The 27,960-nt window shown below is 43.4% G+C and overlaps 1 protein-coding gene across 1 annotated transcript in view; it reads left to right on the forward strand.

The window, feature by feature from the left end:
- The window catches only part of LOC117360970 (heat shock factor protein 3-like), a 64,030-nt gene that overhangs the window by 20,316 nt on the left and 15,754 nt on the right, over positions 1 to 27,960 (forward strand). Inside the window, exons 7-10 of the mRNA XM_033945684.1 lie at positions 15,177 to 15,261; positions 15,397 to 15,485; positions 16,917 to 17,165; positions 26,842 to 26,938. Of these exons, the coding sequence (XP_033801575.1) occupies positions 15,177 to 15,261; positions 15,397 to 15,485; positions 16,917 to 17,165; positions 26,842 to 26,938 (520 nt within the window). The remainder of the gene's footprint in view (positions 1 to 15,176; positions 15,262 to 15,396; positions 15,486 to 16,916; positions 17,166 to 26,841; positions 26,939 to 27,960) is intronic.

Here is a 27,960-nt window from a genome sequence, read left to right on the forward strand (position 1 = left end):
CAAATAATGCTCACTACTCCTATGGAAGGGATTTAGCTCAGTGGTTCCTTTTTTCTCTCTCTTTTTGCTTCTAATTGAAGTAAACTTAGTGCTGGGATTCTGATACCAATGAATTTTCATTCACAACCACCCACAGACATTTCTTCTACTTATAGATCACCTTCTCCTCCCCTCCCTAATCTAGTCATTGCTCAAAGGTCCTGAAGTCAGAAGCCATGTACCAGGACTCCTTCCAACTGGTGTATAATGGGATCTCAGTCAAGCCACCAGATGTTGATCTTTTCAATGATGACCAAGATATCTTTCCTACCCCACCTGTTTTCTCAGGCTGCGGACAATGATTCTTCAACATATATCTACTTGAGAGAAACTTGCCTTGCGCAACTACTGAAAATGGGTTTTACCCCTTTGCACCTCAGTGAGGTGTTATTCTACATTTATTAGTCCCTCAGTTTCAAAACACTGGGCAGGTTACAAAATTGCAACCACAAATATTCAAAATTATTATTGCAAATATAAATCATGTGCAACTAAAGTCAAGCCATATACCTTCGCACGGTGCCTCGAGACTCCTTATTTGATCCCCGCAGTGCCGAGTAAATTGGACACCAGATACCACACTGTCAATCGTTAGGGGTTCGACGGCTCACAGCTCTCCCACCAATCCCTTTTGGTGGAGTCCTCACTGAAGCGGTCCCATCCCTCCCAGGTCTTTGCCTCCGTCCCACCTGGTAGAGAGGGGAAAGACCATGGACCGGTTCAGCAGGAGAGTTTACCAGAACTCCATGATGGCCTCGAGAGTTCTGAATTACAACCAGAACTCCATGATGGCCTCGAGAGTTCTGAATTACAACTTCCACTTCACAACATATTTGGAATTTCTTTTGTCCATACTCCAGAAGTTTATGCCCTACGTGGATCCTAGGGCTCAGTTCGAGTACCAGGAGGCGCTGGTCTCATTATCCCAACTCCGAGTACAGCTTATGCAATCCTACGATGCCTTCGAGCTTGCGGCTCGGGCCGCAGCATGTACGGTGGCTATGCGCCGGCTGGCGTGGCTGCGGACCATCGACATGGACCCCCAACCTCCAGGACAGGTTTGCCAATGTTCCATGCGCCGGCTCCGACCTCTTTGATGAGTCCATCGAGGCGGTAACCAAGAAGCTCTCGGACCATGAGAAGTCCTTCCAGTCCATCCTGCGTCCGAAGCCCAGGCCTGCTCCTCCTCGTCAATCACGCCCACCGTTGATCTACCAGCGGCATTACCCCCCGAAACAGGCTCCCCCCATCTGACAGCCTGTAAAGAGGCAGCACCCGCAGAAACATCAGCAAAAGCCTCAATCATCTGCTGTCCCTAAGGCTCCTTAGCCCTTTTGACTATCTCAAAGAGGGCATAACCTCTGTCGTTCTGCCATTTTCTGTGATTCCACCTATCGGAGGTCGCATCCATCATTTTTTTCATCGATGGACGACTATCACCACCGACCTCTGGGTCCCCTCCATCGTCAAGGAGGGATACTTCCTTCAATTCCACCAGGTTCCTCCGGAACATCCTCCAAGAGAGTATCCTTCCAACTTGACACAGACCGCCCTTCTTCTTCAGGAAGCCCAGGCCTTGCTGCAGCTTGGGGCTGTCGAGCCGGTCCCTCGGGATCAACAGAACAAGGGGTTTTACTCCCGGTATTTCCTTGTTCCGAAGAAGACGGGCGATCTGCGACCCATCTTGGACCTCAGGATGCTCAACAAATTTCTGGTCAAAGAAAGGTTTCGCATGTTGACCCTGGCATCCCTGTACCCCTTCATCGAGCAGAACGATTGGTTATGCTCTCTGGATCTGAAGGAGGCCTACACTCACATCCCCATTCATCCGGCCTCCCGCCAATTTCTCAGATTCCGGGTGGGAAATCTTCATCTGCAATACCGAGTGCTTCCCTTCGGCCTGGCCTCATCCCCCAGAGTCTTCACCAAGTGCCTGGTAGTGGTAGCCGCTGCACTCAGGAACCACGGCCTCCAGGTGTTTCCTTACCTGGATGACTGGCTCATCAAGGATTCCACGTCTCAAGGAGTCGCCCTCCCGACTCAGAAGACAATTTGGTTACTACAACATCTGCGATTCGAGATAAACTTCCCAAAATCCCATCTACAACCTTCCCAGACTCTCCCCTTCATCGGGGCGATTCTGGATACTACCAAGCTCCGAGCATTCCTCCCTCCCCCACGCATGGAGGCTCTGCTTCATCTCTGCCAGTCAGTGTCCTCTCGCCCGTCCATCCCGGCGAGACAGATGATGGTCCTGCTAGGCCACATGGCCTCTATAGTACATGTGATTCCATTTGCCAGACTTCACCTCTGGACCCCTCAGTGGACCTTGGCGTCTCAGTGGTCCCAGACGTCCGACCCTCTGACTCAACACATCCAGGTCACTCCTGCTCTGCAACAGTCTCTTCGCTGGTGGATGCTATTCTCCAATCTCTCCAGAGGTTTGTTCCAAACCCCCCACCATCAGAAAGTCCTCACGACCGACTTGTCGACTTATGCCTGGGGGGCTCATCTGGACGGCCTCCGCACCCAGGGTTACTGGACCAGCACGGATCGCCAGTGCCACATCAATCTCCTGGAACTCAGGGCGATCTTCAACGCTCTCCAGACCTTTCATCATCTCCTTCGCGACCAGGTTGTCCTCATTCGCACAGACAACCAGGTCGCCATGTACTATGTGAACAAGCAGGGAGGCACGGGATCGGCCTCCCTCTGCCAGGAAGCTCTGAAGGTGTGGGATTGGGCGACTCGCAACAACACCTTCCTCAGAGCGGTCTACATTCAGGGGGCGGACAATGCCTTAGCAGACAGCTTGAGCCGTCTCCTGCAACCTCACGAGTGGACTCTCAACTCCACACCCCTTCATCACATCTTCTCCCTGTGGGGAACGCCTCAGATAGACCTCTTTGCAGCCCCCCACAACTTCAAACTGCCTCTCTTCTGCTCCAGGATCTACACCCCTCAGCGCCTCGAGGCAAATGCATTCCTCCTGGACTGGACGAATCACTTTCTATATGTGTTTCCTCTCATTCAAAAGACTCTGGTCAAGCTGAAGTCAGACCATGCCACCATGATCCTGATTGCTCCACGGTGGCCCATGCAACCTTGGTACTCCCTTCTACTCCAACTCAGCAGCAGGGAGCCGTACCTTCTGCCAGTCTTTCCATCTCTGCTTACACAGCATCAGGGATATCTGCTTCACCCCAACCTGCAGTCCCTACACCTGACAGCTTGGTTCTTCTCAACGTAACCCCTCTACAATTTTCCCAACCAGTGAGGGACGTCCTAGAAGCTTCACGGAAGCCCGCAACTAGAAAATGCTACCACCAGAAATGGACTATATTCTCTATTTGGTGTATCTCTCAGCACCAGGAGCCTCAACATTCCTCCTTGTCTTCGGTTTTGGACTATCTTTTGCACCTGTCTCATTCTGGCCTCAAGTCTTTCTCGATATGAGTCCATCTCAGTGCAATCGCTGCTTTCCATCAGCCTCTTCAAGGGAAACCCCTATCTGCTCATCCTGTTGTTTCCAGATTTATGAAAGGACTGTTCCATGTCAATCCTCCCCTCAAACCGCCTCCAGTGGTTTGGGACCTCAATGTTGTTCTTTCACAACTTATGAAGCCTCCATTTGAACCTCTTCACAAGGCTCACCTGAAGTACCTCACTTGGAAAGTGGTGTTTTTCATTGGCCTCACTTCTGCCCGAAGAGTCAGTGAGCTACAAGCCTTGGTTGCGGACCCACCTTTTACAGTATTCCACCATGACAAGGTGGTTCTCCGCACGCACCCGAAATTCCTTCCTAAAGTTGTTTCAGAATTTCATCTCAATCAATCCATTGTGCTTCCAGTGTTCTTTCCGAAGCCACATTCTCACCCTGGAGAATCTGCCCTGCATACTCTGGACTGTAAGTGTGCTTTAGCCTTCTACCTAGAACGCACCAAGCCTCACAGAACTGCTCCTCAACTTTTCATCTCCTTTGATCCGAACAAGTTGGGACGTCCTATTTCTAAGCGCACCATCTCTAACTGGATGGCGGTTTGCATCTCATTCTGCTATGCCCAGGCTGGATTGCCCCTTGACAGAAAAATCACAGCCCATAAGGTCAGAGCGATGGCAGCTTCTGTAGCTTTCCTCAGATCAACGCCGATTGAGGAGATTTGTAAAGCTGTCACTTGGTCTTCGGTTCATACCTTCACTCACACTACTGTCTGGATACTTTCTCCAGACGGGATGGACAGTTTGGCCAAACTGTATTGCAAAATTTATTCTCCTAAGTTGCCAACTCTCCCACCATCCCATTCTGGTTAGCTTGGAGGTCACCCATTAGTGAGAATACCTGCCTGCTTGTCCTGGGATAAAGCAATGTTACTTACCGTAACAGTTGTTATCCAGGGACAGCAGGCAGCTATTCTCACGTCCCACCCACCTCCCCTGGGTTGGCTTCTCTGCTAGCTATCTGAACTGAGGAGATGCGCCCTGGTCTGGGCGGGAAGGCACTCGCACATGCGCAGTGCGGGCGACTCGAAACTTCGAGTTTTTCTTCAAAGAAGCGTCCATATCGGGGCTCTGTTGGATCACGTTACCCATTAGTGAGAATAGCTGCCTGCTGTCCCTGAATAACAACTGTTACGGTAAGTAACATTGCTTTATACTATCACTAGCTACTCGAGCTATAGAGGAACGTCTCTTTTAAATAACTTGAAAGTATATTGAAAACACTGAATCTTAGCTTAGACTGTTTACTGGTTCCAACGTGCCACGTTTCGGTACTGCTTCAGGGAACCGACATAAAGTTTAAATACAATCATGACCAGCAGCTTTCCTTCTCCAGCACCCCATCCCCCCTCTTGACCCTCTTGACGGGGTGCTGGAGAAGGAAAGCTGCGGGACTGGTGGGTTATCTACGAGTTTGATGAGACTTCACCTTCATGTCTCTGAGCAGAGTTCTACTAAATATGCAATCAGTTAAATTTGGGTTGAATTCATTTTTGACCTTAATGGAGTGACTTTCTTCAATTCTTGTGACTGCTACTACTGGGCATAGGTTACAATGCAGATGAAACAGAGAGGGAGGAGTCCTGTTTTTGTGACCTTCATACACTGTTTGTGATGCCATTTGGAGTCATGAGCCACTGATTTAGCAATAGCCAACTGATATCCAGTTTGAGTCCATCAAGACAATCACATTTATTATTGATTGTGATCAGTACCATATTCAGATTTTAACAGAATATTATCATGACTAGGGGAGATAAAAGAGCGTTAAGCCTCATGTGACCCTATACCGTAGTGCCCATGATTTTGAAACATTTGGTTCACTTTTATCCACACTTTTAGATATTACACTGTCAAGTTTCAAGTTTATTAGGATTTTATATACCGCCTATCAAGGTTATCTAAGCGGTTTTTACAATCAGGTACTCAAGCATCTTCCCTCTCTGTCCCGGCGGGCTCACAATCTATCTAACGTACCTGGAGCTACGGAGGATTAAGTGACTTGCCCAGGGTCACAAGGAGCAGCGCGGGGTTTGAACCCACAACCCTAGGGTGCTGAGGCTGTAGATCCAACCACTGCGCCACACACTCCTCCATTCTGAAAGACCATATGCAGCTAAAAAATTCAATGAAACAAGCAACAGATTTAGGCTTCTGTTCAAGTACCTTCTCAGGTTATCTGTTAGAGCTAAGAGAACAGTCTGTATTTACCTGTGGGCTGCAGCCAAGCTGATGATAGTGTCTGAGGATCTTGAGGTGGTGAAACAATGTGACAAGGCAATGGCTGTTGCCAGAAGAATGCTAGGCTGCATAGAGGGATATAACTAGAAGAAAGGAAATGTTGATGCTCCTCTACAAGCTGGCAAGGTTTCACTGCAAGTATTGTATTCAGTTTTTGGAAGTGGTATCTCTTCAAGGATATAATAATAATAATAATAACTTTATTCTTGTATACCGCACTACCATGGAAGTTCTATGCGGTTTACAGATGAAGAGACTGTACATTTACAGCGAAGTTACATTTTCGGCGATGCTATGTTTACATTTTTGGCGATGTTACATTTACAGTGAAGTTATTTTACAGCTAGGTTACATTTGCAGAGAAGTTACATTTGCTGTAAGTTACATAGAGCGGTGTTACATACAGCAGAGTTACTTACGGCGTAGATACAAACTGCGGTGTTCGATAAGGCAGAGCAGAGGCATTTGGTATGGGGAGTAACGAAGACAGGGTAATTAGTTGGATAGGGTGATCCATTTTGTTAAGCCATTTAGTGGCTGACAAGATTGGAGGAGTCGGAGAGTCTGGAGGGAAGTCGAGGTCAGAGGAGGAGGTCAAGGAAGAGGTGGGGAGAAGTTAGAGGAATTTGTCAAACAAGTAGGTTTTGATTGACTTCCTGAACATTTGGTAGGTGGGGGAATTGGAGATGAGGGCTGTGAGGCATTTGTTCCATTTGCCCGCTTGGAATGCTAGGGATCTGTCAAGAAATTTCTTGTAGAGGCAGCCCTTCAGGGAAGGAAAGGAAAACAGGTAGGTGTTTCGTGTACGAGAGGGGCCTGCAATTTCAAGGTGATCAGACAGATATATGGATTTTTAAATATTAAAAAAAAAAATGGACTTAGGGATATTTGGAGTATTGAGATTGGACAGACAATTTCTGTGTCTCAATGGCCACGATTTTGGTCCTGGAGATTAAGATCTACAAAGTCAGCATCTATGAGTCAAACTTGGCTGTTTTTGTTACATAGAGTTTTATGGACCCCTACGCGCTTACAAAAGATAGATAGCACTAGATCTAATAGATGCTGGCATTGTAGAGTAGAAGTTGGGACGTTAGACCACTTAATTTTTTTTTGTCCCTGTGTAAATGCATTTTGGAAATTAATTTGGCCCCAAATTAATGAATTACTAGAAAATCATGCAGGACTCTCATATGATACTATATTATTTGGTACAGCAATGAGAACTCAGAGTCCGATTTCAGCAAATAATAACAAACTATTATTAATATTGACAGGGGTCGCCATGCAACAAATAACTCAAAATTGGAAGGATTATACCAAATTAAATTATACATTTTGGTGGAATTCAGTCTGTCATATATACAAAATGGAAAAAACAATAGCATTACAACAGGGAAATATTCATAATTTTAAGAAAATTTGGGAACCATTGACTCGCTATTCCAATGATCAGATTTCATAGCACATTAGTAATAGTTATATTAGAGTGGGGAGGGGAATGTATATTATGTGGAAATAAGAAATGAAAAAAGGGGAGGGTTATATTTTATAAGATAAGATGAATTATTTGTAATCACAATTTTCATGTATTAATTGAATATAATATGTACAATTCAAATATTGTAAGAATGCAAAAATCTATAAATAAAAATTTAAAAAAAAAAAGGTGATCAGACAGGTAGATTGGTGAAGAGCCTGCTAAGGTTTTGTAGCAGAGGCAGGCGAATTTAAAGATGATTCTTGCCTCCACTGGCAGCCAGTGGAGTTTAGTGTAATAGTCATATTTTTTGAGGCCGAAGATGAGGCGGACGGCAGCATTTTGAACTATTCTTAAAAGTTTGATGGTGTTTTTATAAGATCCCAGGTATATGATGTTACAATAGTCCAGTATGCTTAAGATTAGTGACTGGACCAGAAGTCGGAAGGTGAGATGGCCAAAGTGGCGTTTAATTGTGCGACGTTTCCAGAGGGAGCAGAAACATTTTTTGACCTGGGCACTGGTATGATCTTCGAAGGTCAAGCATCTGTCTAAGAGGACTCCAAGGATTTTTATGATGGGGTTGATAGGATAGTCTAGGCCGTTCAATTTCAGGGAAGTGTTTGTTAGTTTGTGGGTAGGACTTGCCAGGAAAATTTTGGTTTTTTCGGTGTTCAATTTTAATTTGAATTGTGAGGTCCATAGTTCTAATTTGGTGAGGACAGAAGAGGTGAGTTGTTCCGTCTGTTGTGTGAATGAAGTTATCACAGGACAAGCAGGCAGCATATTCTTAACGCATGGGTGACGTCACCGACGGAGCCCCGGTACGGACACTTTTACTAGAAAGTTCTAGTTGGCCGCACCGCGCATGCGCGAGTGCCTTCCCGCCCAACGGAGGAGTGTGTGGTCCCCAGTTTCTTCGTTTCCGCGGAGCGAAGAAGACGCATGTGTTTTCAACGGCCGTTGAAAAACTAATTTTTGCCTTCCCGCTCGCGTATTTTCTCACTTTTTTCTATTTTTCTTCTTCGGATTCCCTTTATTTTTGCTTTCAAAAAAAAAAAAAACTCCTCGAGTTTTCCTTATTTTTTCAGGCCGGCCCCGGCGGGGCCTGTTGCCACCATACAGGCCTCTGGATTCGATTTTGCGGAGGCCGTGTTTCCCTTCATGCCCCCTCAACCGGGCTTTAAGAAGTGCCAGCGGTGTGCACGCTCGATCTCTCTCACCGACCCGCACAATTGGTGCCTCCAGTGTTTGGGTCCAGAGCATCGGGCTGACACCTGCACCCGCTGTGCTACGCTTAAAAAGCGCACTTTAAAAAATAGGCAGATCCAACAAAATATTTTGTTCGGTACCGGATCTGCCATGGAATCTGCCACGACGTAGACGGCACCGACTACGTCGACACCACCGGATCCTTCTTCGGGGTCGCTGGGCCCAGGTAAGCCGGCTAAGAAGCCTTCCACTTCTCTGGAACGCCCTCCTGCCACGGTCGCGACGCCGACCCTTCCGGCACCGCACCGACCCCATAAACGCTCCGCTCCGATATCGGTGAGTGCCTCGTCATCGGCCTCCTCATCGCCGGAGCGTAGAGCGGCACCTATGGTACCGAAGAAGAAAAAAGCGGTACCGGTGCCCCCCCTGGATGACCGCATCACGGCCATACTCCAATCCCAATTACAGGAGCAGCTGCAGCAACAACTACAACAACTGTTGCCGGCGTTGCTGGCCCCGCACCTTCCGGTACAGGACCGGTCCGAGCCTCGCACTGTCCCATCGGTGTCGACCCCCTCGGTATCGATTAATACCTCCATGCCGGTACTCTTGGCTGAACCGCCTACAGTGCATGCCCGTGCCGCTGCCGACCCTTCCCGGTCCCAGGAACGACATCAGTCTTCCTCACCCGGTACCGCCTCGGTACGCTCAGGCAAATCTCTCTCAAAGACCCGCCATACCGAGCCTTCCACACCGAAGTCCAGACGTGCACACCCCGACGTTAGGGACCCGGACTTATGGGAAGACTCCCCGCACGGTACCGAAGAGGACGCTTCGTCGACCGACGAAGAACCCTCCATGGCCGACACCGTTTCCAAACCGGAACAGTCCTCTTTCTCTAAATTCCTTAGGGAGATGTCAGCAGCTCTTTCTATCCCATTAGAGTCCGACTCTAAAAAGTCTCAGGCTTTCCTCGATGCCCTAGACTTTGAGCAACCTCCTAAGGAATTTTTGAAGTTGCCCGTCCACGACATCTTACGGGAAACTTTTTATAAAAACTGGGAGACTCCCCTCACTGTTGCCGGGGCCCCTCGCAAACTGGATAGCTTGTACCAGGTCATTTCAATCCCTGGGTTTGACAAGCCTCAATTGCCCCACGAATCTCTCCTGGTGGAGTCCACCTTGAAAAAATCTCAGGGTTCCAGTGTATATGCTTCCACCCCTCCTGGCAGAGAGGGAAAAACTATGGATAAATTTGGTAAGCGCCTTTTCCAAAATTCAATGTTAGCAAATAGAGCAAACAGTTACACCTTCCACTTCTCCTTCTACATGAAGCATCTGGTGCAACAACTCTCCTCCTTACAAAAATATCTTCCGGAACGTAAGGTCCCCCCTCTTCCAGCAGCATATTTCCAGCCTCCTCCAACTCAGGAAGTTTATGGTTCGCTCCATTTATGACTCGTTTGAGCTGACCTCTCGAGCATCTGCCATGGCTGTTGCTATGCGCCGTTTGGCCTGGCTGAGAGTCTCTGACCTTGACGTTAATCACCAAGACCGCCTGGCTAACGCACCTTGTCTGGGTGACGAACTCTTCGGGGAGTCCCTAGACTCGACAACCCAGAAGCTCTCAGCACACGAGACCAGGTGGGACACTCTGGTCAAACCTAAAAAGAAGACTCCACCTGCTCGCCCCTACAGACAACAGTCTTCCTACCAGCGCAGGTTCTCGGCCAGACCTCTCAACCCGCCTCAGCAACAGTCTCGCCGTCCTCGTCACCAGCATCAACCTCAGGCTCGATCGCAGTCTCATCAGCCTGCCAAGCCTCTTCCTCCATCAAAACCATCTCAACCCTTTTGACTCTTTTCTCCAGGGCATAGCCAGTCTCCCACCGTCGCTACCTCTTCCTCAGCCTATCGGAGGACGTCTTCAGCTCTTCCTCAGCCGTTGGGAGGTCATCACTTCGGACCAGTGGGTCCTCAACATCATTCGCCACGGCTACTCTCTCAACTTCCAGACTCCTCCACCAGACAATCCTCCCATCGAGTCTGCTTCTCACTCCTCCCAATCCCTCCTCCTCCTGAGGGAGGTCCAATCCCTCCTTCTTCTCAATGCCATCGAAGAGGTGCCTTCGGACCAAAGGGGTCAGAGATTCTACTCCCGCTACTTCCTGTTTCCCAAGAAAACAGGAGATCTCCGTCCCATCCTCGATCTCAGGGACCTCAACAAGTGTCTGGTCAAGGAGAAGTTCAGAATGCTCTCCCTTGCCACGCTTTACCCTCTTCTCTCTCAACACGACTGTCTATGTTCCCTAGACCTCAAAGAGGCCTGCACTCACATCCCAATCAATCTGACTTCACGTCGCTACCTCCGATTTCAGATACAACACCATCTCTATCAGTACAAAGTGCTCCCCTTTGGCCTCGCATCATCGCCCAGGGTGTTCACCAAGTGCCTTATTGTGGTGGCGGCCTTCCTCAGGTCTCACAACCTCCAGGTGTTCCCCTACTTGGACGATTGGTTGGTGAAAGCACCTACGTCTCCACTTGTGCTACAAGCCACTCATCACACCATCTCTTTCCTCCATCTCCTGGGGTTCGAGATCAACTACCCCAAGTCGCATCTGCTTCCCTCACAGCGACTTCAGTTCATTGGAGCAGTTCTCGACACCACTCTGATGAGGGCGTTTCTGCCCTCCGACCGACAACGGACCCTGCTCCACCTCTGTCGTCAGGTGCTCCTTCATCACTCCATCCCAGCCCGGCAGATGATGGTCCTCCTGGGACACATGGCCTCGATGGTCCATGTGCTTCCTCTGGCGCGACTCCACCTCCGAACGCCTCAATGGACTCTTGCCAACCAATGGTCGCAAACCTCGGATCCTCTTTCTCATCCCATCTCTGTGACATCGTCTCAAAAGCAATCTCTTCAATGGTGGTTGAACTCCTCAAATCTTTCCAGGGGTCTACTCTTTCATCTACCCCCCTCACTCCATGACCATAACCACAGATGCCTCCCCCTATGCGTGGGGAGCTCACCTGGGAGATCTTCGCACCCAGGGACTCTGGACCCCTCAGGAGCGTCAACATCACATCAATTTCCTGGAACTCAGAGCCATGTTCTATGCTCTCAAGGCCTTCCAGCACCTTCTCTACCCTCAGGTTCTTCTCCTGTGCAGACAACCAAGTCGCCATGTACTATATAAACAAGCAAGGCGGCACCGGATCTCCCCTCCTCTGTTAGGAGGCCATCCGCATCTGGACCTGGGCCACGGCCCACAGTCTCTTCCTCAAGGCTGTCTATATCCAGGGCGAACAGAACTCCCTGGCCGACAATCTCAGCCGCATCCTTCAACCTCACGAGTGGACTCTGGATCCTCCCACACTCCACTCCATCTTTGCTCGGTGGGGCACTCCTCAGGTGGACCTCTTTGCAGCTCCTCACAACCATCAGCTGCCCCAGTTCTGTTCCAGACTCTTCTCTCCTCATCGTCTGGCCCCGGATGCATTCCTGCTCGACTGGACGGATCGGTTCCTCTATGCCTTTCCTCCCCTGCCTCTGATGTTGCGGACGTTATCCAAACTACGCAGGGACAGAGCCACCATGATTCTCATCGCTCCTCGGTGGCCTCGCCAACACTGGTTCTCCCTCCTGCTCCAGCTCAGCTCCAGGGAGCCCATTCCTCTCCCTGTGTTTCCTACTCTAATTACGCAGCAGCATCAGTCTCTACTACATCCCAATCTGTCCTCGCTCCACCTGACAGCTTGGTTTCTCTCGGGCTGACCTCTCCAGAGAATCTGTCTCAGCCTGTCCGTCGTATTTTGGATGCCTCTAGGAAACCGCCACCCTCCAATGTTACCATCAGAAGTGGACCCGGTTCTCCGCTTGGTGTCTACTACATCATCACGATCCCACCTCATTGGCGGTGGAAACTGTACTGGACTATTTGCTCTCTCTCCAACGCTGGCCTCAAGTCTACCTCAATTAGAGTCCACCTCAGTGCCATCACTGCTTTTCATGAGCCTATTCTCGGAAAAACCTCTCACGGCTCATCCCCTGGTTTCCCGGTTCATGAGAGGCCTCTTCAATGTCAAACCACCTCTGAAGCCTCCTCCAGTCGTCTGGGACCTGAATGTGGTTTTATCTGCCCTCATGAACCCTCTGTTTGAGCCTCTTGCCACAACTTCACTCAAATTTCTTACATGGAAGGTGCTTTTCCTCATTGCCATCACCTCTGCCAGGAGGGTTAGTGAGCTGCATGCACTGGTTGCCGACCCACCTTTCACTGTTTTTCACCATGACAAGGTGGTTCTGCGTACCCATCCTAAATTCCTTCCCAAGGTGGTCTCGGAATTTCACCTCAACCAGTCCATTGTGTTGCCTGTCTTTTTCCCTAAGCCCCATTCTCATCCTGGGGAACAGGCGTTGCACACGCTGGACTGTAAGCGTGCCCTTGCATACTACCTTGACCGTACCAGGGCTCACCGCTCGTCCTCTCAGCTCTTTTTGTCCTTCGACCCTAACCGTCTAGGTCGTCCTGTCTCTAAACGGACGCTTTCCAACTGGCTTGCTGCCTGCATTGCGTTCTGTTATGCTCGGGCCGGTCTTTCACTGGAAGGTGCTGTCACGGCCCACAGGGTCAGAGCTATGGCTGCTTCTGTGGCTTTCCTCCGTTCCACTCCCTTCGAGGAAATCTGCAAGGCTGCCATTGGTCCTCAGTTCACACGTTCACTACTCACTACTGTCTGGATACCTTCTCCAGACGGGATGGACACTTCGGCCAATCTGTGTTACATCATTTATTTTCCTAATGGCCAACCATCCCTCCTCCCTCTCTGTTAGCTTGGAGGTCACCCATGCGTTAAGAATATGCTGCCTGCTTGTCCTGGGATAAAGCACAGTTACTTACCGTAACAGGTGTTATCCAGGGACAGCAGGCAGATATTCTTACGTCCCTCCCACCTCCCCGGGTTGGCTTCTTAGCTGGCTTAGCTTAACTGGGGACCACGCACTCCTCCGTCGGGCGGGAAGGCACTCGCGCATGCGCGGTGCGGCCAACTAGAACTTTCTAGTAAAAGTGTCCGTACCAGGGCTCCGTCGGTGACGTCACCCATGCGTTAAGAATATCTGCCTGCTGTCCCTGGATAACACCTGTTACGGTAAGTAACTGTGCTTTAGGGGAATGATAATGGTGATGTCATCTGCGTATATGAATGATATAAAAAGATGAGGCAGCTCAGAGGAAAATGAAAAAATATGGTGTAGAGGGATTGTTTCCTAAGACTTTTGAGAAGAGACTGGAGGACTTGAATATGTATATGCTACAGAAAAGGAGAAAGAAGGATGATATGATATAAACATGTAAGTATTTAAAGGTGTGAATATACAAACAAACCTTTTCAAGAGACATAGGGGTGATAGAACTGGAAGACGTGAATGGAGATTGGAGAGAGGTAGGAGTAACGTTAGAAAATACTTTTTCACAGAGAGGGTAGTGGATGCCTCGAGTGCCCTTCTAGGAGAAGAGGTAGAGTCAAAAATAGTGAGCAGACTGAAAAATGCATGGGATAGACACACGGGATTCCTAAATAGAAAAGGAATGGAAATGCAAAATGGCTGTTGAGTTGTTATCTTGGGAAAGATTAGTGGGAACTGAGGCCAATGTCAGCCAGACATTTGCAGTCTACTTGCTGCGAGTGAGGGCACTGTGTGGTTCAAGAGAGAGGGGAAGCCATTTTGACTGTCAGCAATACTTGGCGATATGTGCTTATAACCAAGCCCCTATTATATTTGGCTGCTTATATAGTTGGCATGATAGTGACTTGACAATCAGCGTTTAAGCATGGGTGACTGGGGCTTGCGCAGAGTGGCTCTGGCCACCTTGTTGGATAGACTGAATGGCCTGTTTGGGTCTTTTAATTGCCATCATTTACTGTGTTGCTATGTAAAATATGTCCACAAGGTCTCTTCATAAAGCAAACTGGGTATGGATCAAAATAGCCTTCAAAGTCTAGTGGTTGCTAAGAGATGAGTGAAAGAATCAAGTTGGGCATTTGAAGAACATTGGAAGGGACTTTCTTTAAAAAAAAAAAGAGTGCTATTCCAGATTTTTGCAAACTTTTGATATATTTTTGGAGCAGATACAGCAGTGACCTGCTGGTTAGTCTGTTGCTGCTGATCAACCAACTAGTTTACTGACAGGTTAGATAGAAATTGATCATAATTCTGACACCTCGTTCAACCCTCATGGAACCTTGAACAGTTCAGATGATATTGGAATAATAAAGTATGTTTTTTTGTGTTGGTGTCCCGCCTTATATGTTTTATTAGTAGCAAGGACCATCTCCACCCCTCTAGAATTGTAGCAGTGAGTATTTGGTTGGGTGGGGGGGAATTTGGATGAGTAACTACTTCTGCTTTTGATGTTTGCATAATAACTTGTAGTTGTGAAGTGCTGTCGGATGCAGTAAATTGTACATGTTGAAACTATCTGATGAAACATGATTTTGCTCAGTTTCTAAAATCTCTATACATTTCTGCTCTCTTAAAGGTATATTTAAAAATAAAGTTATTATTTAACTCTGTGCACACAGAGTACTCAGGCTTGCTATTGTCTTGAATTATTTTACCGGAAAGTTTTAAAGCTATTCCTCACCTGCTATCTGTTACGTACTCACCTTACACTGCATTCGTTCTCTTTGTTCACAGACCACTAACACTAGATACATCGGATGCCAGTCCTGAAAAATATAGCCACCAGTACTTGCGCACACCTGTAGATGGTGGGGAAATGGTAAGGTCCTCTTTGAATGCTTTTAATTATCAAATGCTTGGATTTGCATATTTTTAGCTCTTGCACCAGAAAGTAATAGAGTACGCAGAATATTTTTCAGTACTATAGAGATCTGGTTTTATGTCTTCCTTGTAGATAGAGCTTGTGGAAGATGGTGTGGTCATTAAGGATATCACCAATTCTTCAGAGACCTTTTCTCCAGCTAAGTCAGATGAAGCTTGTCGGTGAGGAATGCAGTTTTCATACGAAAATCTTTTAATATAACATGTATATTGGAAAATCATGCACTAAAGAATTACTTTATTTTTTGTTTTTAAATTCTTTATCCATTTTCGTTTGTTACAACAAGTGTAGCAAATAAACTCATTTAAAACTTAAAGATACATATTTGATTAACTCTCATATAAGCATCAAATTTAACATATCATTACAAATAAAAATTCTATAATATTTTAAATATTATGAAAGAAATCTAACATTTATATCATCCTTATTGAATCTAATAGTCCCTCCCCCTCCCTCCCTATTCAATAAATCATAAAATTATCCTTACTGTGAAATTATTGAAATACTCATGTATTAAATAATAACAACAAGTAAAACCCACCCTTTTCCCCCCTAATCAAATACCTTAACATGGGAAAAGTTAATCATTCATTACAAAAATCTGTTAACGGTCCCCAGATTTTCTGAAATTTACTAATATAACCTTTTTGCGTTGCTATTGTGAGCTCCATTTTGTATATATGACACACAGAATTCCACCAAAAATTATAATTTAACCTGTCATATGTTTTCCAATTGTATGTTATTTGTTGTAAAGAATTACTTTAAGAAACTAAAAGGGAGGGCAGCCAAATTATAGACCAAAGTACTGAGATGCCAGAACTATAGAAAAAAGTATCCAATTAAAACAGAGATTTTGCATGCCAGGAAAGAGTATAATCTAGGAAATGAACACAATTCTTTACTACAGACCCCACATACTTCAATATCCATCCTGATTCTTGCAGCCTCTGAGCCGACATGCCAATTGAAGAGCATTAAGTCTTAATCCTAACCGACCCAAAGGTTGCTAGCCTATAGTGCTAACTTCCTTCTGTTTGAGACACTGACTTTGGGTGCTGTCAGTGTTAACATAAGAAATGCCTTCTCCGGATCAGACCTAGGTCCATCTAGTCCGGCGATCCGCACACGCGGAGGCCCATTTAGGTACTCCTTTATGGAGACCCGGTTTTCCCATATCCCTCAATATGATTAGCAAGAAGGTATGCATCCAACTTGCGTTTGAAACCCAGAACAGTAGTCTCCATCACAACCTCTTCCGGGAGAGCATTCCAAGTGCCCACCACTCGTTGTACGAAACAGAACTTTCCGATGGCACGGTTTGTTTAGCGGAGCGCTGATGATTACTTTGAGTGTTTTCTTGTGGCTTTAACAAGCAAACATGCAATTAACAATCACTGTTTTATATTGGAAAGCTGTGGTGAATAAGTATATTTTCTGTATAGGTGTTATAGACCCCCTGACACATGGTCCTTGTTAGGTCTTAAAAACACTGTTTCACCCAGTATTTAAAGGCCCTTTGTGCTTTTCTTTTTTTGTCATAGAGTTAACAATAATTTTTCCAAAATACATTGTTCTATTTTTCACAGGGAAGATGATTTAATTGGTACGCAGGCTCCAGTTGCAAGTGAAGTTTCTCAGGCTATAATGATGGAGCATCCCATATCTGGCTACCCAGTCGAAGCCCCTGACTCTTCTCTGAGGCCCAGTGAAGCAGAAAGCAATGCTTTAGAACTGCACTCTGTGCCAGTGAATGATGCTGATGACCCAGCATCTGTTATTGATGCCATTTTGAATGAAAACAGTTCCACAAATTACAGTGATATCATTCTCGACAGGTAAAACTCATATTTATTGCCCAATGAATCCAGCATGTTATGTCTCCCTCCTTGCAGAAAGTGACAGAGAAATATCCAAACTGACTGTTTCTTTTTAAGACTGGTGTAACTGGGAATCTAGTCAGTTTTTCTCTGTCTCCATCATGTGGTTCAGGTGTCTGGGGTAGGGGGAAGCATGGAGGGAAAAGAGGGTTCAATCTTCTACTTCTCCATTGGGCCTTGATTGCATCCAAAGGAGATTTTAGGGCAGTCATTCAATAAGGCACATTTCTTGTCTCCTGCAGGGTCCAGATTTTTAGGTTGGACCATGGTTTAGTGACTAAAAATCTCCCTTGAAATAGTTAATTCAGAGCAGCAGCCAGCTTGGAATTTGACCAGAAGCAGGCAATGTTTGTTCATTGTTGGTTAGTTAATTGGTTTATTTATTTATTTATATCCCGCCCTTATCCAGGGCGGATTACAAACTACATAGAAAACAGTACATGTACTTTAGTTTTTAAATACTGCTCTTTGTTACAACATCAGCGCGGTTTGCAACAAAGTTTAGAAAAGGAAAAGAACACCAATATTTAAATAACAGATGATAAAACATTGAAACAGCGCAGCGTGGTCTGTTGCCCCAAAATATTAAATTTCATAAAAACCTAAAATCACTAAAATTAAGAAAATGCCAGATCAAGGGGCGTGGCTTGGTCATGCATGGGAAGGTCATGTAGTGATTGAGTTCCATAGATACAGACTTTGTAAAGAAAATAAGTGTGTGTGGCGCAGTGGTTGAAGCTACAGCCTCAGCACCCTGGGGTTGTGGGTTCAAACCCCACGCTGCTCCTTGTGATCCTGGGCAAGTCACTTAATCCTCCATAGCCCCAGGTACGTTAGATAGGTTGTGAGCCCACCGGGACAGATAGGGAAAATGCTTGAGTACCTGATTGTAAAACCGCTTAGATAACCTTGATAGGCGGTATATAAAATCCTAATAAAACTTAAACTTAGTTAGGAAGAGAATTGATTCGCTTACCCAAGAGCTTGAGAATTGTTCAAACTGTGAGCGGAGGAATAATTTAAGGATTTTGGGGATGCCGGAAGGGGTGGAGAATGGAAATATATCCTTTCTTGAGAACTTGTTACCTAAAATCCTGCCGTTAAAAACAAAGTTCCCCCTAGAAATTGAAAGGGCGCACAGGATTCCTGCTAAGAGATTGTAAAGATACTAAAGCAATTCTAGGCTAAGAGATTGGATAAACAAGCAGGTCCTCGCCCTTTGATTTTTAAATTGCTTAGACATCAGCAAGTTTTGGAAATATTCCAATTAGCTAAGCAAAATAAAAATTTAAAGTACCAGGATGCTCATATTCACATAGTCCCGGACTTTGCGAGAAACACAGCTAGCAAAAGAAAAAGTTTCCTGGCACTTAGACCACAGCTAAGAGCTTTTGTGGCTAAATATGGGTTACTATACCCTGCTCTTATGAAGGTCTCTATTGGAAATAAAACTATGACATTTAATGATCAAGAAAAGTTAGCTGATTTTATATTACAACAAGAACAGCCAATGTCGATGTAACGCCCTTGTTAAATGTTTAAAGAACGAATTTATGCTCATAAGTTTATATTTGGGCTGTTTAAATATTTTGAATTTTATTGAAATTTGCTAAATTGAGAACATATTTAAAGTTAAAAAGTATAAATCAGCTATTCTTATTAGATTAACTCTGAAGGGAAACGGAAAAGAATGTTTATAGTTTTAATTTAAAATGAACAGATGAAACGGTTTCTGCAAGGAAAAATAGAATGTTCACCTTGGATTCTATTCTGTGTTTCAATAGCAACAAGAAATTCAATTGATTAAATACTTCTATCCTGCAGAAATATTATTCTTGATATATATTAACTCTGGTAATAGGAGCTCACAAATTGGTCTCCCATGAAAGAAATTTTTTGGCTTCATCGAATGAGACAATTCTAATTATCTTTCTGCTTCCTTGTATATGGATCAAAAGCAAAAGTACATGTTACTTTTCTTTGTGCCAATCATAAGTTAGGAATGCAAATAAAGCTGGACATATCAATGCACAGTGTGGCTGTTTTAAGGAATATTGAGCCAAATATCTGATATCTATCTATAGCAAGTATTGTGAGACATCTTTAGTCTATGCGCTTCTGGACAGTGACATGTGGATCCGATATGGTTTGAAATGCCATAAATATGAGGAAAGTTACAGTCAAGTTTAATGGAGATGTTATTTCTTATTGTGACTACGAACTTGCTGCTTTGATGCCTGCAAGGATATTGAAGGCAACTGGTGTTGTGGTCATTTTGTCATAATTTCAGGAAGATGTTATATCAAATATTTTTCTCTTTGGAATTCTGGACATGGAATGGATTTTTCTAATATAACATCTAAGAAATTGAAATATGGGTGAACACGGAATGGCTATTTACAGATACATAAAGAAAGATCTTGGATTCTTTGAAATTAAACATTGTATTCCAGTGGATTACTTCAAGAACAGGTAATAATAGCATGTCGACATTTATTACTGTTATTCCTATACACTGTCCTAGATCTGACGGCAGATAATATTAGATGCTAACGAAAAAGCGGCACTTCCTCTAATGCAAATAAACAAAAGACGTATGGATCTTTTTGCAGCTGATGTTACAAATCAAAAGAGGGAACGGATCTACTAATAACTGGAACTGCCCAAACAGACTGATGGTGAACTATTCGGGAGTATATTATAATAATTGAATACCAGATACTGAAGAGGATCGACACTAGCAGACAGTGTTTGTTCCCAGTAAGAACATTCCTTCAGAAAAGATTATTGATCTGACGGCAGATAACAGTAGATGCTAATGGAAAAATGGCACTTCCTCTGATGCAAGTAAACAAAAGACGTATGGATCTTTTTGCGGCTGACGTTACGAGTCAAAAGAGGGAACAGACCTACTAATAACTGGAACTGCCCAAACAGACTGATGGTGAACTATACAGGAGTATATTATAATAATTGAACACCAGATACCGAGGAGGATTGACAGCAGCAGACAGTGTTAGTTCCCAGTAAGAACATTCCTGCAGAAGAGATTACTGGTAAAACTATTGGATACTATACACAATATGACTTTTCGATGGAATGAACAAGTATGATTATTACAGAGTGAAAAATATAAAGTGGCTGGTACATTAGTAGATGAAGTCATTACAATGTTTTTGAATCGATGTGTTTTCCCTGAGTTAACTTCTAAGCTATGAGTTTAATCTGATTTTCAAGCTTAATTGAATATATCTTTTCCTTATTTGATTTGAATAAGATAAAAATTCTAATAAGATGCATAAATTCAATGGAATTTTAATAGTTTTGACTAGTAATATAGAGTTAAGATATGAATCAGTTTACTTTCATTAAATAGATTATACCATATTTATTTTGAAAACTAATGATTATAATTGGAATGTTTCTATAATGATTCTTTAATATTTTATAATTTATTTCTTATAATAATTTTAAAAAGAAGATATTTTATTTATTGTATTGAGTGACTTATTTTATTGAAGATCTACTGATAGTCTGTAAGGGGGTCTTATTTCATGATCTTGTATGTGTGTAACCAAGTTTTCACTTTTAATAATGATTTGGGTGGGGAGGGTGGGTGAAATGGTATGGAAGGGTGGATTGAGGGGGGAAATTTTTAACTTTCAGGATTTCAAGAATTGGGAAATGGCGTCTATTCATATTAATTTAAATAATGGTAAATATTTAGGTTTGAATATATATCTGGAAATGAGTAGTTCTAATGGAGATTAAAATCTTCTCTTTAAATGTTAATGCCCTTAACCATCAGATAAAAAAAATGCTTGCCTTTTTGAAACAACAGAAAGCGGATATATATTGTATACAGGAGACGCATTTATCAATGGTAGAGTCAACAAAGTTGGAAGGAGATTGGGTTAAACATAGTTTTTTTGCCCCTGCAATTGGGAAAAAAGCTGGGGTTGCAATACTAATAAATAAAAAATGTACAGCTACTTTTCAGTTGATTAATTCTGATCTCTTGGGTAGATGGGTACAAGTGAAAATGAGCATGGAAAATAATACCCTGGAATTGTTTAATGTGTATGCCCCAAATACGAATCAAACTGAATTTTTTAAGAAGTTACAACAATTGATACTTCCACTGGCTGCTTCTAATTTAGTAGTGGCTGGAGATTTTAATGCTGTTATGGATCCACTATTGGATAAAAAACCTAGTAAAATTATGAAATCGTTAGGGCTAGATAATTTGGTACAATCTTGTAATTTGAAAGATATATGGCGGATACTTCATTTTGATGATCGGGAATTTTCCTTTTGTTCACAAGCTCATAAATCCTTTTCAAGAATTGATTAGATTTTTGTCTCAAACCAAATAGTACAACAAGTGGAAAAAGCCTACATAGATCCTATCATACTGTCAGATCATGGGGGTGTATGGATTGATTTTAAGTTTGATGAGCAGGATTATAGTAGATCTGTATGGAGATTCGATAATACATTGATTGCAGATGCAAATTTCCTTGGAGAAATAAAATTAAAAATTATTTAATTTTTTCAAATTAATACTTCAGAGGAAATTACCATAGAAACATTATGGGATGCATTTAAGGCTACCATGAGAGGTAATATAATATCATATTCAGCATATATTAGAAAACAACTTAAAAAGCAATTTTTGGATTTGGAAAAAGAAATCAAACAATTGGAAACTAAATTAATTGATAAATGGGAACAATGTACCCTATGGGCTTTATTAAAAGCAAAGGGTAAATATAATGAGATATCTTCAAAAATGGTAAAGAAAGATTTGTTTTCTCAACAATCTCAGTATTATGGAAACTCAAATAAGGTGGGAAGATTATTAGCAAATTATCTCGAAGCAAAGAAAAGAAGAACAAAAATTATTGCAATAAAGGATGAGAAAGGAGTTACACATATTCAAATAGGAACTATTTTAAGTCAATTTCTAAATTTTTATAAAGATCTATATTCTTCTGAGCCTTATGAAGATAGAAAAAAAGATGGTTTAGAATTTTTGAATCTAATTATTGGACTGAAGGTTCCTGATCATATAAAAAGAAGTTTGTAAGAGCCTATATCACTAAAAGAATTAGAAGCAGCGTTGAAATCTCTTAGAGTTGGATCCGCTCCAGGTGGTGATGGTTTCATAGTAGAGTTTTATAAATCATTTCAAATTACCCTATTACCTCATTTATTAAAATTATATCAGTCTCAACTGATAAAGGTTGCATTACAGGTACTATGGCAGAATCATTAACAGTCGTTTTGCCAAAGCCAAACAAAGATCCCACTTTGGTTTCAAACTACAGGCCTATCTCGCTAATAAATGTTGATGGAAAACTTTTAGCTAAGATATTGGCATTACGCTTAACTAAGGCTCTCCCTTTTATTATTGATATGCACCAAACGGGATTTGTTGCTAAGAGACATTCCTCTAGTAATACCAGATTGGCTTTTCATATCTTAAATTTAACAAAAGCCATGAATGATCCGGCTTTCTCTGTCACTTTGGACGCAAAGAAGGCCTTTGACCGGGTTGAGTGGACTTTAATGTATCAAGCACTAGATTGGTTTGGCATAGGTTCAGGATTTATACAAATGATTCAGACGTTGTATAGCTCCCCTGCTGCAAGATTGTATATTAATAACAATTTATCAGATCGTTTTAATTTGCAAAAGGGGGTTAGACAAGGCTGTCCTTTATCTCCTTTGCTATTTGATATTGTATTAGAACCCTTGTTATTAGCCATTCAACAAGCAAAGGGGATACAGGGTATTCCTCGTACAGATTGGGAATATAAAGTCTATGTATATGCAGATGATATACTGCTTTATTTGAGAAATCTAGAAACTACCATTCCATGCTTACTAGAGTTGATTGAGAAATTTGGAAAATTTTCAGGGTATAAGATAAATTGGAACAAATCAGAAATTCTTCCACTCAATGTGCATTGTACTAAAGGTTTATTTGACTCATTCTCATTTGTATGGAAGGATGATGGTTTAAAGTACTTAGGTATTAGGATAAAAAATACTCTGGAAGACACAATGAAAGAGAATGAAAAATTTTTATTAAAAAAAGTAACAGAAATGTGCGAACAATGGAATCCTTTACATCTCTCTTGGTGGGGGAGAGTCCAAACTATTAAAATGATGATATTGCCTGTGGTTTGTTATCAAATGAGTATGATACCGATTTTTTTTCATGGGTCCTTCTATAAAAAGTTAAATAGTATTCTCACAAAATTTGTTGGCTGGGTAAAATCCCTAGAATTGCTTTAGTATCTACAAAAACCAATTGCGGAGGGAGGGGTAAATGTTCCAAATTTTTATAGGTATCATCAAGCCTATATTTTACGCCAGGGTATGTATTGGGTTCCTCCCAGAGCTCATGGAAAATATCCCAGATTGGTTGTATTGGAATGGCGACTCTTGTTCCCTCTAAATTTATCTCATGTTCTCAGTATTAAGATGCCTAGAAAATATAAAGAGAACAGAATATTGATGGATACATGGAAAACATTGTGTTATGTCAGTAATTTAACACCTAACCCAATAAATAAATCAACAAATCAATCTATATGGCTAAACTCCAAGATTCAAATTGGCGGATTTAAAGTCGTCTGGAAGCATTGGATTATTGCAGGTATACGGATATTAGATGATGTTATTTCAAATGGTAAACTGCTTGAATTTTCCCAGTTACAACATAAATACAGTGGAACCTTGGTTTACGAGTATAATTCGTTCCAGCACAAATGCACAGGACATGCCGGTGCCCGAAGATCCTCCCTCTTCTGTGCTGGGCTGGGCGGTGCATCGGCGATCCTTCCTCTTGCTTGTGCTGGGCTGGACTGGGCCTTGAGCATTTGCGCATGCTTAAGGCCTTCTGGTCTTGCTCTCTCCGAGATTCTGAATCTGAGAATCTTGGAGAGAGCGAGACCAGAAGGCCCTGAGCATGCGCAAATGCTCAAGACCCAGCCCAGCCCAGCACAAGCAAGAGGAAGGATCGCCGATGCACCGCCCAGCCCAGCACAGAAGAGGGAGGATCTTCAGGCACCGGCATGTTCTGTGCGTTGGTGCCGGTGCCCAATCGGGGTAAGGGATATCGTTTTGGTGCTCGGGGGAGCATGTAAGATCACGGGGGGGGGGGGGGGGAGATGCTAGATCGCGGGGTGTGGCACTCGTAAATCGAGTCAAACTCGCTTTCCGAGGCACCGATTTTGCGAATGTTTTGCTCGTCTTGCAAAACACTCGCAAACTGGTGCACTCGTAAACCGAGGTTTGACTGTATAGTCTTAACAAATCACAAAGTTTCAGATGGTTGCAACTGAAGCAGGCTATTCAAGAGGGGTTCCCTGAATGGAAAAATCTTAATAATCAGTATAGTCTGGAATTCTTATGCTTTAAGGTGGATTTCTTGGGACACCAGGCCGCACAGTGGTATAAATTGATATCTGGCTTTATGAATAAAAAAACAAAGACGGGTCTTAGAGACATTTGGAGCATTGAGGTTAAGCACAAAATTTCTGCATCTCAATGGCCACGAATTTGGTCTTAGAGAATGAGATGTACAATATCTGCATCTATGAGACAAACTTGTTTTTGTTTTTGTTTTTTGTTACATAGAGCATTTTGGACCCCAGTTCAATTGCAAAAGTTGGATAGCTCTAAGTCTAATAGATGCTGGCATTATAATCTGGAAGCAGGGACTCTGGGTCATTTAATATTCTATTGTCCTTGTATGATACAATTCTATTCGGGATGTCAGTGAGAATAAAAAGTCAAATTTCATCAAGCAATAATAAACTTTTATTGATAATGACAGGAGTCGCCATACAACATATCAACAGGAATTGGAAAAATTATAGTAGACTTAATTATACTTTCTGGTGGAACTTGTGCCATATTTACAAAATGGAAAGAACAATTGCCATACAAAAAGGAAATTATAATAATTTTAAGAAAATCTGGGAGCCACTGACAATTTATTGCAATGATTAGACGCCATTTTTCATTGAAAATACATTTACAATAAGGGGAGGGGGGTGGTATAAAATTCTGTTTAAGATTTACTTAATAGATATGAATGTAATATTTATATGAAATTTTGATTAAAATATTTGTGGGAAGGGTGGATCTAGGAGGGAATAAATTCATTTATTTAAGATAATAAGAGAAAGAAATTCAAGTGATGTGTATTAATTTAAATGATGTAATATTGTGTACTTGATGAAAGATAAAAATGAATAAAGATTTAAAAAAAAACAAACAAAATGCCAGTTCAAAAGATAAGTCTTTAAAGAAGCTCTAAATTTTGAATATGTGAGCTCAGAGCGTAACTCATTTGGAAGGGAGTTACATAGATTTGGAACAGAAGCAAAAAAGGCAGAGTTGCGAGTTGACTTTAGTTTAACCAAATGAATTGATGGTAAAGCTAATTGTTTTGCAGATGATGAACGTAAAGTATGCATAGGTTTATATGGAACAAGCAATTTTGCAAGATAACCCATTGTGTAGTACTTTAAATGCTAAAGTTAATGCTTTGTGCATTAAAAATTTAATAGGAAGCTCATGATATTCCTTAAACAACGGAGAGACATGTTCATATCTCCAAGCATTTGTAAGAACTCTTGATAGCGTGTTTTGAACAGTCAGCAATTTCTTAATAGAAATCTGTGGTAGTCCAGGGTTCAATGTTAAAATAATCCAATTTTGAGGTATCCAGTGCATAAACAAGGGATTCACAGCAAGGAACATCTATTTATGAGTGCATTGAATGGATCTTGCGTAAAGAATAAAAACAAGATCTAACTATAGAAACCAATTGCGGGTGAAATGTTAGAGCAGAATCTAAGTGAACTCTTAAATACTTTTTAGAATTCTGAAGTTTTATAGGTTGAGACAGCAAAACCAGGGATACTGTCGGAGATCCAGTGATCCATAAACCTGTAGCTTTCAAAGGATTCTGGATTCATTTATTTTGTAAAGTCCACTCATCAATCATATCTAAACAGGATTGAAAGGAATTTAAATATTCTATGTTGGGTATGACTGAGATGGAAAGGAAGTGAGTTGGTTTTAAGACTGCACACAGGCTGTAGCTGCCAGGTCTTAATCTCTAGGATGGCAAATAGGGGAGGAAGACTATTGATGCAGCTGGCAATGGTACTGATGCTTCAACAGCAGAAATGAGCTGTGAATCTGCTTAGGAGAATTCAGTATCCCAGTAGTGTGGATAAGAAATGGCTTTTTTGAAAGCAGGCCACATGGTGGCTTGGTAGACACAGCCTAATTTTTGTTCCTAACCTCATAAGTGCTGACTCCACCTCCAGACTGCCCACACATGAGCAGCACTATCCAGGTAAGAACCACTGAATATCCACGGTTAGCCCCAAAGAAGCCAAGAGCCCTTTGAATTTCTTCCCTTAGATTTGATTCCACACCTTCCCAAGGCAATTTACAGCTTTGCTTGTTCACTTTGTTGTTTACCATTATATGATGTCTTGCAACTGCTCATACAATCAATGTATCTCTGCATGTTTTTCTATGGCATCTTGGTCAACAGCCTCTGCTGAACCTTTCTCAATTTGATCTGTTTTATCTCTTTAAGGGAAGAGATTCAAGATTTTCTGAACTGTATTGATACAAGCCTTGAAGAATTACAGGCAATGCTGTTCAGGAAGAAGCCTGGCTCTGACTTTATCGAAGTAGGTCTTTTATATTCTCACTACGGGTTATCCACAGATCTGCAGGCATGTAGATAACTAGAGAGTAAACAGGAGGTATTTATATTTATCTAGTGAGGGAAGTTCAGGGAGGACTTTTTGTTTAAAAGTATTTATATATGTAATAGTTTCTGAGGATAAGCAGCTATCGTAATCTCAATATGAATGATGTCAACCACGGAACCTAGCACAGACTAGAGAGCTGCACGGGAACAGGGACGACGGGCATCCCGCGGGTTCCCCCTTCGGGTCTCGGGGATCCCATGGGGACGCCCCCTAGGGTCGCGGGGTTCCTGCGGGGCTGGATGTACTAAGTCGCGCGGCTTTTCTCCCTACCTGCTCTGCTTGCTGCACAGAGCTGAACGGAAGTCTTTCCAACGTCAGCGCTGACGTCGGGAAGACTTCCGTTCGGCTCTGTGCTGCAGGCAGGGTAGGCAAGGAGGAGTAGCCTCGCGGCTCGAGTGGCTACCAAGGGAGGGGGCGGTCCGCCCCGCCCCGGGTGCAGCACAGCCGGCCAGGTCACCTTACTTTTGTGGCGCTTCCCCGACCGACCGACAACAGCCCTGGTCCGACAAACCTCCCTGCCCTTAACCGCAAATCTAAATTACCTTCTTTCAGCAGCTGTAAGAAGGAAATTTAGATTCGCGGTTAATGGCAGGGAGGTTTGTCAGACCGGGGCTGTTGTCGGTCGGTCGGTCGGGGAAGCGCCACAAAAGTAAGGGGACCTGGCCGGCTGTGCTGCACCCGGGGCGGGAGAGAAGGAGGGGGGAGAAGGACGCTGAAAGCACTGGGGAAGACAAAGGGGTGGAGAAGGACGCTGAAAAGCCATGGGGAAGACGGGGGGGAAGGACACTGAAAGCATTTGTGAAGACAGAAGGGGGAGAAGGACGCTGACAGGACATGGGGAAGACGGGGGGGAGAAGGATGCTGACAGGACATGGGGAAGACGGGGGGAGAAGGACGCTGAAAGCACATGGGGAAGACAAAGGGGTGGAGAAGGACGC

The sequence above is a fragment of the Geotrypetes seraphini genome, chromosome 5 (genome assembly GCF_902459505.1).
Source record: "Geotrypetes seraphini chromosome 5, aGeoSer1.1, whole genome shotgun sequence".
Classification (NCBI taxonomy): Eukaryota; Metazoa; Chordata; class Amphibia; order Gymnophiona; family Dermophiidae; genus Geotrypetes; species Geotrypetes seraphini.